Source organism: Balaenoptera ricei, chromosome 8, assembly GCF_028023285.1.
Source record: "Balaenoptera ricei isolate mBalRic1 chromosome 8, mBalRic1.hap2, whole genome shotgun sequence".
NCBI lineage: Eukaryota > Metazoa > Chordata > Mammalia > Artiodactyla > Balaenopteridae > Balaenoptera > Balaenoptera ricei.
The window spans coordinates 60,348,001-60,363,044 of NC_082646.1; the positions used below are offsets into that span (position 1 = coordinate 60,348,001).

The 15,044-nt window shown below is 40.7% G+C and overlaps 1 protein-coding gene across 12 annotated transcripts in view; it reads left to right on the forward strand.

Moving 5' to 3' along the window:
* Positions 1-15,044, forward strand: part of XRRA1 (X-ray radiation resistance associated 1) — an 84,561-nt gene that overhangs the window by 32,445 nt on the left and 37,072 nt on the right. For 9 of the 12 annotated variants that reach the window (XM_059930814.1, XM_059930813.1, XM_059930808.1 and 6 more), the window contains 2 exons: positions 10,146-10,274; positions 11,032-11,249. The exons of 2 other annotated variants lie outside the window; for them this stretch is intronic. In XM_059930814.1, coding sequence (XP_059786797.1) covers positions 10,213-10,274; positions 11,032-11,249 — 280 coding nt within the window. In that variant the 5' untranslated portion in view covers positions 10,146-10,212. One more of the 12 variants, XM_059930816.1, reaches the window with a different exon arrangement.

The window sequence follows — 15,044 nt, forward strand, 5'->3', positions numbered from 1 at the left end:
AGGAAGGAACACTCCCAAACTCATTCTGTGAGGCCACGATCACCCTGATACCAAAACCAGACAAAGATACTACAAAAAAAGAAAATTACAGACCAATATCCCTGATGAATATAGATGCAAAAATCCTCAACAAAATACTAGCAAACAGAATCCAACAACACATTAAAAGGATCATACACCATGATCAAGTGGGATTTATCCCAGGGATGCAAGGATTCTTCAGTATACACAAATTAATCAATGTGATGCACCATATTAACAAACTGAAGAATAAAAACCATATGATCATCTCAATAGATGCAGAAAAAGCTTTTGATAAAATTCAACACCGATTTATGATAAAAACTCTCCAGAAAGTGGGCATAGAGAGAACCTACCTCAACATAATAAAGGCCATATATGACAAACCCACAGCAAACATCATTCTCAATGGTGAAAGGCTGAAAGCATTTCCTCTAAGATCAGGAACAAGACACGGATGTCCACTCTCACCACTATTATTCAACATAGTTTTGGAAGTCCTAGCCACGGCAATCAGAGAAGAAAAAGAAATAAAAGGAATACAAATTGGAAAAGAAGAAGTAAAACTGTCACTATTTGCAGATGACATGATACTATACATAGAGAATCCTAAAGATGCCACCAGAAAACTACTAGAGCTAATCAATGAATTTGGTAAAGTTGCAGGATACAAAATTAATGCACAGAAATCTCTTGCATTCCTATACACGAATGATGAAAAATCTGAAAGAGAAATTAAGGAAACACTGCCATTTACCATTGCAACAAAAAGAATAAAATACCTAGGAATAAACCTACCTAGGGAGACAAAAGACCTGTATGCAGACAACTATAAGGCACTGATGAAAGATATTAAAGATGATTTTAAAAAAAAGAAGAACACCAGATAATTCCCTGGATTCCAAACATATTCCTTTTTGCCCTCAAGGTATAGCAGCAGTCATACCTATTGTTGGTAATATCAGTCACCTAGCCAATGTAATAAACCCCTGTTTTCCTGCCTGTTGATTCAGTGGAATGAGGAGCCTAAGTGGCCACTAGTAAACTTAACTTCCCGTTAAGTGGAACTATTCTTGTGTCCCCTGTAAAAGTGTTCCTCCCTAGGAAACTAAGACCTCTAACTCAAGAGCTCAAAGCTGCAGAAATTACAAGCTGCAAGTGGATTGTTGTGTATAATTATAAGAGGAGCTGCTTTCATTTTCATTCATTCATTCCTAGGCCCTTATGCTCTGGTTGTGAGAAAAACAGCATCAGTCTTGGTTGCTAGTTTGTGTGACACTCCATTCTGTAAGTCCACACCCCAACCTCACAGTGGGTAGTCTGCTAGGTAGTGCAATAAATAAGTTGTCAAAAGACTATCTTGCCATTCTATTAGGTCAGCTACTTCTGCGTGATGGAGTACATGGTAAAAAATTAAACTCCATGTCTGTGAGCCCATTGTTGTACTTCTTTGCCATGAAATGTGTTCCATGGTTAGAAGCAATGTTATGTGCGCTACCAGAATAATGAATAAGACATTCTCGAAGTCCACAGATTGTGATGCTTGCAGAATATTGTGGTCAGGGATGGAAAATCCATATCTCAAATACATATTTATTTCAGTAAGAGAAAAATCACTGCTCCTTTTATGAAGGCAGGTGTGCACTGTAGTCATCCTGCTACTGGGTGACTGGCTAATCCTCCCAGAAATGGTGCCATGTTAGGGTTTCAGCTTTGGCCTCTGCAGGTGCTCAGCAGGGGTGGTAGGCAGATGTGCTTTGTTGAGGGGGAGTGTGTAGCCTCCTTCCCTGCTGCCAAGGCCATTTTGCAAGCACCAGGGTATCCAGCTGACATTCATGGAAGGGTCATCTCGTCCACCTGATCACTGAGAGTCTCCTCTGCAGTGGAAGTCTTTGGGAACATTCACATGGGATAGAAATAGTCCTTACACATCCTGTTCATCCTGAGAGGTCTGTTCATATGACTTCCCCTCAGACCTCCCTGTCAGCAGTTTTACTTTATTTTTTCCAAACTTTGACTCTTCAGCTAAACCACTGCCCATGAATCAGCATAGACCTGTACTTCTGGCTATCTCGCCAACCAAGGAAAATGAGCAATCAGATATGTTGTTCTAGGTTTTACATATTGGGAGGATTTCCCCTCCCTGTCTTTCAGAGCCACCTTTGTATGGACTTATAATCCTGCAACAGTCTGGTTTTGGTTAGTATCAGCATATCATGCAAAATCATTTGTAAACCTAGCTGCAGATTTTTCTCCTACACCCAATGGTCATAGGACGTTTATTATGGGTTGATGGAGAAGTAACAGTACAGCAGGAGTAGGTATCACAGGAATCTAAGCAATATTAGTTCATGCAACTTTTCCAGATTTGCTTGAGCCTGATCTCCAATGTTGCTTTCATTTGATGAGGGAGTTCTGCACATTCAGTTCATGTTGAACAGCTCAGGAGGCATGGTCACCTTGGTGTCCCATGGTCAGGTGTTCAGTCTCTACCAACATGCAGTAGTAAGCCAGAAACTGTTTTTCATAAGGAAAATAGTTGTCTGCAGAATAGAGCATAACTTTGCTCAAAAATGTTTCTGTAATTGGTGCCTTTAAAAGGTTCTATTCATCGAATGAGCAACCATTAATTTATCATCCAAACCAAGACATAGTTGAGAGGGAAAAGTACCACTATTAATTATTTTGGGATAACAGGTGAAAACTCAAACTGTCCTTGAAAACCAGGATGTATGGTAACCCTATCTGTGCAGCCTTAGACATTTAGAGCACAACTGGACCTACGGAGTAATAACACCCAATGCCCTTGGCCAAAGACATAATGCCCAAAGAGCAGCTTGCATGGCAGTTGGACTTGTTGCAGAGCCTTGCCTTTCTCTGGATCCCACACAAAACTGGCAGCCTCAGTAAATGGATCAGAATAGCACAAATGTTTTATGCGTAGCCCAAATCAAAAAAGGCCAACAAAGCTTTGTGCCTTTTTCTTAGTAGCAGGTGGTGAAAGGTGTCTTTCACATTGGAGGTATATTCCAACATGCTCCAGATACCTGGACATCAAGAAAATTAATCAGGGTGTCAGTTCCTTGAATTTTTACAAGGTTTACCTGCATCCTGTGGTACACTCCATACTGAGGCATCTGAGGTATTTGAATTTCCTGCCCATCAGCTCCAATCAACATGGTGTTCTGTGGAATACCAAAATAATCAAGATCCCTGTGCAATAGATTATAATAGGGCTAAAGAGTTGATGTAGCCCCCAGAGAAGAGGACAAAGATATACTGCTGTCCCTGTCAGGCGAAAGCATACGGCTTCTGGTAGTTCTTGTTCATTGATAAAGAGAAAGAAACATCTGGCACGTCCTTAGCTGTATCACAAGTGCTAGGGGATGTGCTACAGTAAGAAGAGTCTACATATGGAACAGCAGCTGAAATTGGAATCACCACTTGATTGAGTTGATAGTAATCTACAGTAATTACTCAAGACCCGTCTTCTGCACAAGCCAAATAAGTTAAACAGGGATGTCATAGGACTCATTATCCTTCTACCTTTCCAGTCTTTAGTGTTTGCAGTAATCTCTGCAATTACCTCAGGGTTGCGGAATTATTTTTGGTTTACTGTTTTGGAAGCAAAATTCCTAGGGCTTCAATTTGGCCCCTCCTATTATAATAGCCCTCGCTTTGTTGGTCAGTAAGAAAAGTGTGGTTATTCTGTCAGTTGCTCAGTATGTCTATTTATACATTCAGGAACTGGGGATATAACCACACAGTAGGTTTGTGACTTCACTGGGTCCATTCACAGGCTAAATTTCCATTCTCCCATCAGATCTTCACAATCCCCCACTTTGCATGGTGGGCCACCCATGCCTTTCATATCCCCAGACATTAACACCAGTTTGCAGATATTTTCTAGTAACTAGTAATCCTTGAAAGCAGTGTTCATTAGAACTTTCTGTAATGTTGGAAATGTTCTATATCTGCATTGTCCAGTATGGTAGCCACTAGTCATATTGAGCACTTGAAATGTGGTTAGTGTGACTGAGGAGCTGAATATTTCATTTTATTAAGTTTAATTAGTTTTAATTTAAATGTAAATAGTCAGGAACTGAATGAGAGACCATGACTCTCCCTTTCGGGCAACTCAAATCGCTTTTTTTTTCTCACCAGATCTAGAGTTTTTGGTTATATAGATCACCAATAATTCCAAATCATCTTAATTCATTTACAGAAATTGAAGTTGTTTGAAGCTAGTCTTCAATCCCTGCAAGGAACACACTGTTTCTAGTTCACACTTCCTCCTAGGATTTAGTCCTCCACTGCCCTAACTTAAAACAGGGGCAGTTGATTAGGGCTCCCTTTCTGTAGCGCACCCTGGACTCCAATTTTTGGCCTCCTGGGCTAACAAGGTTGTCAGAATCTCTGCTCAGCTTCTTAGCCTCTCACCCACTTCCGTAGTTAGAGGGGAGCCGTAGGGGAAAAGTGGCCCCAAATGGTACATGAATCCCTTTGGGTTTCCTCCTTCTTCTAAATCTTGGTCCCCCAACTTTTCACAGCTTGTTAGTTCCCAGATGTCTTAAAGAAGATTATTTTTAATGTATATATTTTGTCTGGATTTTATAGTTTATACTTAGGGGAGAGTTGCCTCACGTTATTTAGTCTGCAGGACCCAAAGCCTTTCCATTTATTTTGGCCAGGTGCCTAGGTGCCTGGTATGGAACCATTTTAAACTAAACTTAACTAGTTGGATATTTTATGAACCACTCTGACAATCCAAATTTGGGCTAGAGTTTTCAAGAGGACCAGCCTGCCCTCGCCCCTCCCCTTCTCTGTTCACTCCAAGGTAGTTTTCCCCTGGTTGTGGGATGAGGGGAATGGGTTTAGTTCTGGTTCACTCTGTCCTGAGGGTACCTCTCTTTAGGATCCCAGATTCACGTGGGGGGGTCTCCAATTACATGCCTGCCTTCTTTTTGTATAAGATAGCAAATATCCTTAAGGCAAAAGTGGCTTCTTGTGCTCAGTTTCTGTCTCTGGAGTTTTAGATTGTGGCACACTACTTCCTTACTGTCTTTGCATCTCTTACATGGTTTTATTTATTTATTTTTAAAATTTTTATTGGAGTATAGTTGATTTACAATGTTGTATTAGTTTCAGGTGTACAGCAAAGTGAATCAGTTATATGTGTACACATATCCACTCTTTTTTAGATTCTTTTCCCATATAGGTCATTACAGAGTATTGAGTAGAGTTCCCTGTGCTATACAGTAGTAGGGCCTTATTAGTTATCTATTTTACATATAGTAGTGTGTATATGTCAAGCCCAATCTCCCAATTTATCCCTCCCCCCTCCTTTCCCCCTTGGAAACCATAAGTTTGTTTTCTCCATCTGTGACTCTGTTTCTGTTTTGTAAATAAGTTTATTTGTACTCTTTTTTTAGATTCCACATATAAGTGATATCATATGATATTTGTCTTTCTCTGACGTACTTCACTCAGTATGGTAACCTCTAGGTCCATCCATGTTGCTGCAAATGGCATTATTTCGTTCTTTTATATGGCTGAGTAATATTCCATTGTATATATGTACCACATCTTCTTTATCCATTCATCTGTCGATGGATATTTAGGTTGCTTCCATGTCCTGGCTGTTATAAATAGTGCTGCAATGAACATTGGGGTGCATGTATCTTTCCAAAGTATGGTTTTTCTCTGGATATATGCCCAGGAGCAGGATTACCGGATCATATGGTAGCTCTAAATGATGGGTCTTTTTTCTTTTTATACTTTATTCATCATTCTAGTTGTTTTCAAGTGGAAAGTCTTATTACATAAAGTAAGGCAAGTCTCCACCACTCTGCACTTCCTAGTTCTTTACATATAAGAAAAGGAGAATAAATGTACTCCTGCTTACTCCTGCTTACATCAGGAGAATAAACGTACTCCTGCTTACAACGGAAATAATTATGCTTTGAAAGCGATGAGACTCCAGACAACTGCTATGGTCATTTCCTCCCTGCACATCTGTCCACACTCAGTATGCTCTATGGATTCCCCTTTTCTGCCAATCTCTTAAATCTTGGTGGTCCCCCATTGTCCACTCTCAACCCACTGTTTTTCTTAATCTTTACAGTCTTTCTTAGTGGTCTCATCCCTTCCCAAGTCTTAGTTATTTCTCTACTTCACTTCTGTCTTCTGAGCTGTACGCCCATGTATCCTGCTTATCATACCAAACTCATCAGACACATGCCCATGCCAACATCTCCTCCTCCTGCGTCCCTGTCCTCAGTGGTGGGCACTGCTCTTCATCTGCTGTGCAGTTGTGCAGGCTAGAAACACGGTCAGCAGCCTGAATTCTTTCCTTCCTCACCTTGCACATCCATTCAGTCGCCAGATTCTGTGCATTGTACTTCCTAAATTTTTCTTAAACTTGCCCTTTTCTGTTATCCTCCTGTTTGGTTTCAGTCTCCAGTTTCTCACCTCCCAGTCCATCCTCCTCACCATCAGCCAGAGTGATGTTTCTAAAATGCACATCTGATTCTATCACCGCCCTGCTTAAAGTCCTTCCGCAGCTTCCCAACGTTCTAAACTCCATTAACATTGATTACAAGGCTTTTCAGGACTTGACTCTGCCTATTTCTCCATCCTCTGTTCTCCTTCCTTTTTTCCATTTCACAACATACCTCATCTATTCTGAACTATTTATATCTCCATTTCCGGGTAGATCACAGTCTGTCTGGGTGAGTTAGGGGAATCATATTTGACCTACTCCATCTTTAGACTGCTCTCTTACTTGTTTTGACTGACAGCTGATACTTTGCCTCTCCCATTAGGCCTATTCCCTTTCCCCCTTGGACCTCAAGAGTCGGCTCTTAGGCTTGACCAGCACAGAGCAGAGGGGCATTGTGACCTCCTTTTTTCTCATCACTATATGCCTAATAATGCCACTTGAAAGAGCACTAGCTTTTAGCAGCCACATCATAAGTCCTTTCTTACACAAACAAGCTGTTAAGCCATGTCTCCCTCATCCTGTGTTTGCGTGGTGGGTTTTCTGTATCTTATCACAGAAGCTGAACTGAATTTGAACAAACATCAGTGTTTGCTAAATTTTGTCTTGTTTGCTATAGTCCTTGGTCTAGTCTGTTGAACAATAATTTTAGCCTAATACAAAGTCTTACAATGTAAAGTAAAAGAAATCCTCTTCCATCATATAGATAGAGGGAGGAACTGACTGGGCCCAGAGATGCTTGGCACCAACTAGAAATCACACAGCAGGCAAAGCAGCAGCACCACCAGAACCAGAGCCCAGGGCTCCTGATCCCCACTCCCATGCTTTTTCTAATATGGGGCACGAGTTCCCATTCCTGAATGGGAATCCAACCACTGGGGCATACTTCTACCTGCTAAAAAATTCCTTTAAAGCCATCAGATTTTAAATCGTATCAATTCCTTTTGCCAAGAGAAGGTATAATAAAAATAGCACTACTCTGAACAGCTGGAAACCTCGGTTTCTCCGTTACTGACAGACTCCTGCCACTGCAAAAAGCTCTTCTCCCAAAACTGCCACGGGAAGGGCTCACTGGGGGAGTCTGATGCTTTCCTGTGAAGCTTTGCATCTTGTCTTCCTCAACTACCTATTGATGGCCCCCCTATTTTAAGACATCTATTTTAGAGACAGAATGAAACTTCTCTATGTTACAATTAGAGTTGAACTTTAAGAAGGTTTGTTAGGGGGCTTAAGAGGAATTTTTTGAAGGCTTATTTCTTAGCTGTTTCATATTCCATTGGAGCAAAATAAAGATTGGCCAGTTATTTATAAATCAACAGAGCTTCTGGGCACCGTCCTGTAATTGCTTTCAGGTAGATTAAAACGTCAGTGTATGAAAGTTGGCCCTTTCAGGAAGAGGCAAAGAGTCATCCATGACCCTGAAAAGTACCATGAACTAAAGGCTTCTTTCCTTCTCTGTTGAGTTTCTCTGGTCTTTGGACTTCAAGCCTCTTCCCCCACACCTTGCCAGGGCTCTTTTGGAAACCATATCTGACCTGTGCCTTTTTTTTAGTCAGAACTATCATGGTTATAATCTACAGAAATCCATCAATATTAGAGTAACAGAAAAGGAGGAGTTTACTATAAGAACAACGGGGCATCTAACAGCCATGCCTTAGGGACATACTGAATGTAGGTCCTGAGCATTGTGGAACAGCCCAGAAGTTCTGTCTCTCAGCTTTCACATATGCTCGTCCCTGTGACTCGCTCCATTTGTCTTTACGGGTGAGCACCTGTCTCTCTCTGGGCCCCGTGATGGGCCACACATGACCGGCCAGAGCTCCTAAAAATATTACAGCTCCAGCCACAAAGCAATGATTTTTCTCCTGTTCCTCTCCCTCTCTCGCAGTTCTTAAGAACATGGCAAATTCCTTCTCCATTCTTTTTTTTTTTTTTTTGGCCACACCATGCAGCTTAAGGGATTTTAGTTTCCCAGCCAGAGATCAAACCCGGGCCCTCAGCAGTGAGAGCATGGAGTCTTAACCCTTAACCGCTGGGCTGCCAGGGAATTCCCTCCCTCTCCATTCTTCATGGTTTCGCTTAAACACTGCCTTCCCTGGGTCCTCCCCACCGGGGTGGGTGACTCCCATCACGCGTCATGCCTGCCTCTGCCGGAGCATTTGTCTCACTGTGTGCTGTGCATCTGTCTCCTCCACGAGACTCTAATAAGCACCTTGAGAGGGAGATGTGTTCTTTTTCTCTTTGTATTCCCAGTCCCTGGCTCCACAAATACGTGTTGAAGAAATTCATGAGTGTGAATGAATGAATGAATGAATGAACGACTACACGGCTGGATATATGCTGTCTCTAAATTCATCTTTGAAATATTCCTGCCTTTAGGTGTACTCTTACAATCCTTTTGGACTTTTGAACTCATTGCCTACCTTTGTCAAGTTCTCTCCAGCCCAGCCAACAGCTACCCTTCCACTTCCCCACCCTTTAATCCACAGAGAGCTTGAAGATGTGATGTGAGAGGCGGGTGCTGCAGTGGAGAGGGCCTGGGGTTTGGAGTCTAGTTTGAGCTCTACCACTTTCTGGCTGTGAGATTTTGGGCAAGTGACGCTGAGTCTGAATTTCTTCATCTGAACAGGAGATGGATAACACCAGTCCTTCTCAAGTGCTATTCTAAGATGACATGTATAAAACAGCTAACAATTCCAGGAATGCAGTAGGCTCGGAAGAAAGGCTGCTTTCCTGTCCTCTTATTGTAGGCACGTCTGTGATTTACATATGTGTATGTATGTTTTGTGACTGGATATCCCTATGTGTTTGTTTTCGTGTATACAGAGGATGGAGTTGGAGGGAGGAATGAAAACACGATGTGAGTCATCTGCCTTTCGTGTGCTTAAAAGTAAATACCTAGGCCTCATCCACCTGGGGACACAAATGAGGTCACATCATTGATGGTAGTACCACCATCAATGATGCCACCACTTCCTGCCCCACCTGTGTGATTCAGGACTTCAGCCTGTTAAATCCCACTCTCAAGTGTTTCTGGGAATCCTCAGAGAGTTTGAATTTAAGAAAAGACTTCCCAATTCCATACTGATGTGTGCACTTTACAAAGTCACTTTAGAGGAGAGCCTCACTGCGGCTAGGGATGGTGCCCTTCATCCATCCTACCTTACCCCACTTAATCTCTGCCAAGGGCATTGTCTCCTGGTACTTCCGTGGTTACCACTTCTTGGGGGTGACACAGCATACTTGGGAGTCCGCCCTGACCCAAAATTGTGTAGTGTTGTTCCTACAGAATGCTTCCCCTAACTCTGTCACCCTGGTGTTTTCCGTGAACATTACTAGTGCCCCTCCATCCTGCTGCAAACTGGTCTCACTGAGTCCATCAGTGAATATGTGCAACCTTTCTCCATACAAAAGATTGTATGTGTGAGTGGGGTTTGGGGAAGGGGGTCAGTTGAAGAGGGAATTACACCTTTTGGTCCCTCACTGCGGAGACCACTCTTGGGCACTAGAGAAGTTCCCAAGCTGGTTAGGCCTCTTGATTGATTTCCTATCCTCCATTTCTTCCTGGGAATGGTAGCGCTTGTCCCCTGCCCTTGTTCATTACCCAAGGTCTTTGCACCCACAGGGAGGCATATGTAACATCGCTGACCAGCAAGAGGTACATCCTGAGGTTCCCGGCGCTAGAGACCCTGATGCTGGATGACAACAAACTCTCCAACCCCAATTGCTTTGCCAGCCTGGCCGGGCTCAGGAGGTAAAGCTACAAGCCTCTCTCTGCAGGGCCCTCTATAACCCCCAGCCTTGCTCACACCTTGAGTGCTGCTCTGGAAGCCAAAATGCCTGGGTTTAAATCCCAGCTCCATCACTTATCTCTGCTGTGTGGCCATGGGTAAGTCATCTCCCCTCTGAGTTTTAGCTCAAGCCAAAAAAGTGAGGCATCAGTAAAGATATTTCTGATCATGTGACTGGATTAGAAGCAGTAAAGAGAAAGGAGGGTAGGAGGTGATATGGGATCCTGACCCTAAGAGAGGAGCCAAAAAAAAAAAAAGAATCAGAATCAGAAAGGTAAGTTAAACTCTGAGCTCTACCTGTAGTTGGCCCTCTGTATCTGGGTTTTGCGTCCACAGATTCAACCAACGTAGAACCCACAGATATGGAGGGCTGACTATATTTGGTTAAAGTAATGAAATGCTGGCATTTAAATGGTTAAGTTTTAGATCCCTGGAAAATTTACTTTGGATTCAAATACCATTTACTGAACACTACTTTGTGGCACCGTTTACATATTGTCTCATTTAATCTTCACAAGACCCTTGAAAGGTTAATAAATACTATCCCCATTTTAGAGATAGGGACATTGAGGCCCAGAGAGGGTAAGTCACTGGCTCAAGGTCACGCAAGAGAAGTGACTGTCGAAGCCTGATTCCATGTTCTTTCCCTAAAGTTGCTTGGTAAATGTCCCTGAGGTATCATTACTGCTGTGATTCTATGTTCACTTTCCTTAATTGAAGACTGAAGAAGTTAAGCCTGGACCAAAACAAGATTTTCCGGATCCCGTACCTACAGCAGGTTCAGCTCCGAGATGGGTCTGGAGACTGGGTTGGAGGCAGGGGAAGTCCCAGGAAAGAGCCCCAATCCATGCTGCAGCCCAAGTCGTGGATATTTGAGGCCTCGGATGACCAACCGGATTATACTGTACTGCCCATGAAAAAGGCTGTTGACCGGACAGGTTAGTGATACCACTTGTTGCAGATGCTAGCCCCATGGTGTGAATAAGCTTCCAAGAGTTTATTCTGAGAGTCTGTGGCTCCCTGGGGAGCTGCTGCTTTTCAACTGCTGGGCCAGGGGAGATCATGGTCCTACATGAACTATTTCTATGACTTCCTAACTGGTTCTGTCAGTGAAGATGCTTTTACAACCCAGTTACAAGTGGATTTTTTCCTTTTTATCTCAAATAACGAGAAACTGAGAAGTAAGGCTTTCCAGAGATGGTTAATTCTGGGGTGCATTGATATCCTCAAGGGGCTCAGGCTCTTTCCATCCTCTCCTCTCCATCCTTGGCCTGCTTGCTTGTCCTTCTTGCTTGTTCTTTTAGGCTGGTTCCCATTGAGGTCTCAAGGTTGCTACCACAGTCCCAAGAATCACATCCAGATGGCAACATTTGGAGGCAGAAAATGAAAGAAACGTTGCCTTTATTATAAACCAAAATCCCTTTAATGCATGAGTGTATTTGTGGATTACATATTCTGCTCCACTGATCTAATTCTCTATTACTGTGCCAATACCACACTGTTTTTCCTTAACATTTATTTTAAATTGAGGAATAATTTACATAGAGTAAAATACAGAAATCTTGTGCAGAGCTTGAGTTTTTACATATATATACTCTTTTAACTATCACCCATATTACAATATAGAACGTTTTCAGCATCCCATGTGGTACCTTCCCAATCAGTATCTCCTCTAAGAATAACCACTGTTCTGACTTCTGTCACCACAGATGAGTTTTGCCTGATTTGAAATTCATGTATCACTCAACATTAAATCTGTGGGATTCATTCATGTTGTTGCCTATGTCAGTGGTTCACTCTTTTTTTTTTCTCTTTTTTATTCCATTTATGCCACAATTTATTTACACTTTTTACTGTTGATAGACATTTTGGTTATTTCTATTTGGGAGCTATTATGGATAAAGCTGCTGTGAACATTTTTTTACACATCTTTTGGTGGACATAAGCACTTGCTTCTGTTGGGTATATACCCAGGAGTGGAATTGCTGAGCCACAGAGTGTAAAAGTTTGTTTAGCATTAGTGGATACTGCCAAATACTTTTCCAATGGGGTTGTAGCAATTTTCAATCCCATATTAATGTAAGAGATTTCCAGTTATTCCATATCTTCACAAATACTTGGTACCATCAGTCTTTTTCATTTTACTGGTTTTGGTAGATAGGTAGTGATATCTCATTGTGCTTTCGATTTGCATTTCTCAAGTGACTAATGATGTTGAGTACCTTTTTATATGTTTATTGGTCACTTTGATATCCTCTTTTGGAAGTGCTTACTCGCCTCTTGCCTGTATTTAAATTGGGTTGTGTATCCTTTTTGTTGTTGTTGTTGATTTGAGTCCTTTATATATCCTGGATACAAGTTCCTGGTAGATCCGTACATCACAAAAATCTTTTCTCAGTCTGTGGCTTGCTTTTTCATATTACTGGTGAATTTTGGTGAACAGAAGTTCTTAATTTTAATGAAATTCAATTCATCAATCTTTATATATAGTTAGTGCTTTCTATTTCCTGATCAAGACTTTTTTGCGTGTCTCAAGCCATGAAGATATTTTTCTATATTTCCTTCTAGAAGCTTGATTATTTTAGTTTTTACATTTGGTCTATGATCTATCTAGAATTAATTTTTGTATATAGTGTGAGGTAGAGTCAAAGTTAACTCTTTTATATGGATATCTGATTGACCTAGCACCATTTGTTGAAAAGACTATATCATTTTCCCCACTGAGTTGTTGGGGAGGCATTGTGGTAAGGCAGGTGACAGTGTATGTATCTAAACGACTGTAGCTTTGTAACAAGTTTCGACAACTGATGGTGAAATTCTACAGCTGTGATGTTATTCTTCAAAATTGCTACAGGTATTGTAAGATCTTTGCATACAAACAGTATGCAAATTATATGCAAATTTTAGAATCAGCTTATCAACTTCCAAACAAAATCCTGCTGGGATTTTGATTGGAATTGCATTGAACCTACAGACCAATTTGGAGAGAATTGCCTCATTAAAATAATATATCCTACCATTTTTTAGATCTTTTAAAATTCTTCTCAACAATGCTTTGTAGGCTTCAATGGCAAGGTTATGCATATCTTTCATTAGATTTATTCCTAGGTATTTGGTCTTCTTTATGCTATCATCAATGGTATTTCTTTTTTATATTTCATTTCCAATATTGAACATGTATCCAGTAACCTTTCTAAATTCACTTATCACTTTTAGTCATTTGCAGGTTCTTTCGGATTATCTATGTTCATGATCATGACGTTTACAGATAATGACCATTTCATTTATTCTCTACCAATCTTATGCCTCTTATGCCTTTTTATTTCTTTATTTCACTGGCTAAGACTTTAGTACGATGTTGAGAGAAGTGGTGATAGTGAACATCCTTGTGTTGTTCCCAACCTCAGGGGGAAACTGTTCAGTATTTCAAAATTATGAGTTAGCTGTAGATATTTTTGTAAACACCTTTTATCAGATTAAAGAAATTTCTTTGTTTTCCTAGTTTGCTGACAGTTTTTATTATGCATAGGTATTGAATTTTGTCAAATGCTTTTTCTGCATCTATTGAGACAATCATGTGATTTTTCTTTAATCTACTAATATGGTTCATTACATTGATTTTTTTTAAGTTCAGTTGGTATCTGTCACCATACCTAGTTACAAAAAAATTTTTTTCATGTAATGAGAACTTTCAAGATCCACTCTCCTAGCTACTTTGAAATGCACAATACAGTATTGTTAACTCTAGACATCGTTCTATATTCATTACATTCCCATATATAACTGGGAATTTGTACCTTTTCACCCCCTTCACCCATTTCGCCCACCCCCAACCCCCTGCCTCAGGCAGCCACCAGTCTGTTCTTTATATCCATGAGCTCAATTTTTTTGTTTTGGTTTGGGTTGGTTTTTGTGTTTTTCTTTAGATTCCACATTTAAGGGAGATAATATGGTATTTATCTTTTTCTGTCTAGCTTATTTCACTTTATATAATGCCTTCAGGGCCTAACCATGTTGTTGCAAATGGCAAGGTATCATTCTTTTTTACGGCTGAATAATTTACTTATGTGTGTGTGTGTACATATATATAAAATCACATTTTCCTTATCCATTCATCCATCGATGGACATTTAGGTTGTTTCCATGTCTTGGCTATTGTAAATGATGCTGCAGTGAACATAAAGGTACATTTTATTTTCTTTGGGTAGGTACCAGGAAGTGGAACTTCTGGATCATATTGTAGTTCTGTTTTCAGTTTTTTTGATGAACCTCCATACTGTTTTCCATAATAGCTGCACCAATTTACATTCCCACCAACAGTGCACAACAGTTCCCTTTTCTCCACATCCTCGCCAACACTTGTTATTTCTTTTCTTTTTGATAACAGCCATTCTAACAGGTGTGAGGTAATATCTCATTGTGGTTTTGATTTGCTTCTCCTTGATGATTAGTGATGTTGAGCATATTTTCATGTACCTGTCGGCCATTTGCATATCTTCTTTGGAAAGATGTCTATTCATATCCTCTTGATTGATTGTTTTTTTGCTACTGAGTTTTCTGAGTTTTTTAAAAACATATTTTTGGATAGTAACCCCTTGTCCAGATATAGAATTTAAAAATATGTTCTCCCATTCAGTAGGTTGTCTTTTCATTTTGTTGATGGTTCCCTTTGCTGTGCAAAAGCTTTTTAGTTTGATATAATCCCACCTGTTTATTTTATATCAATTTTTGAA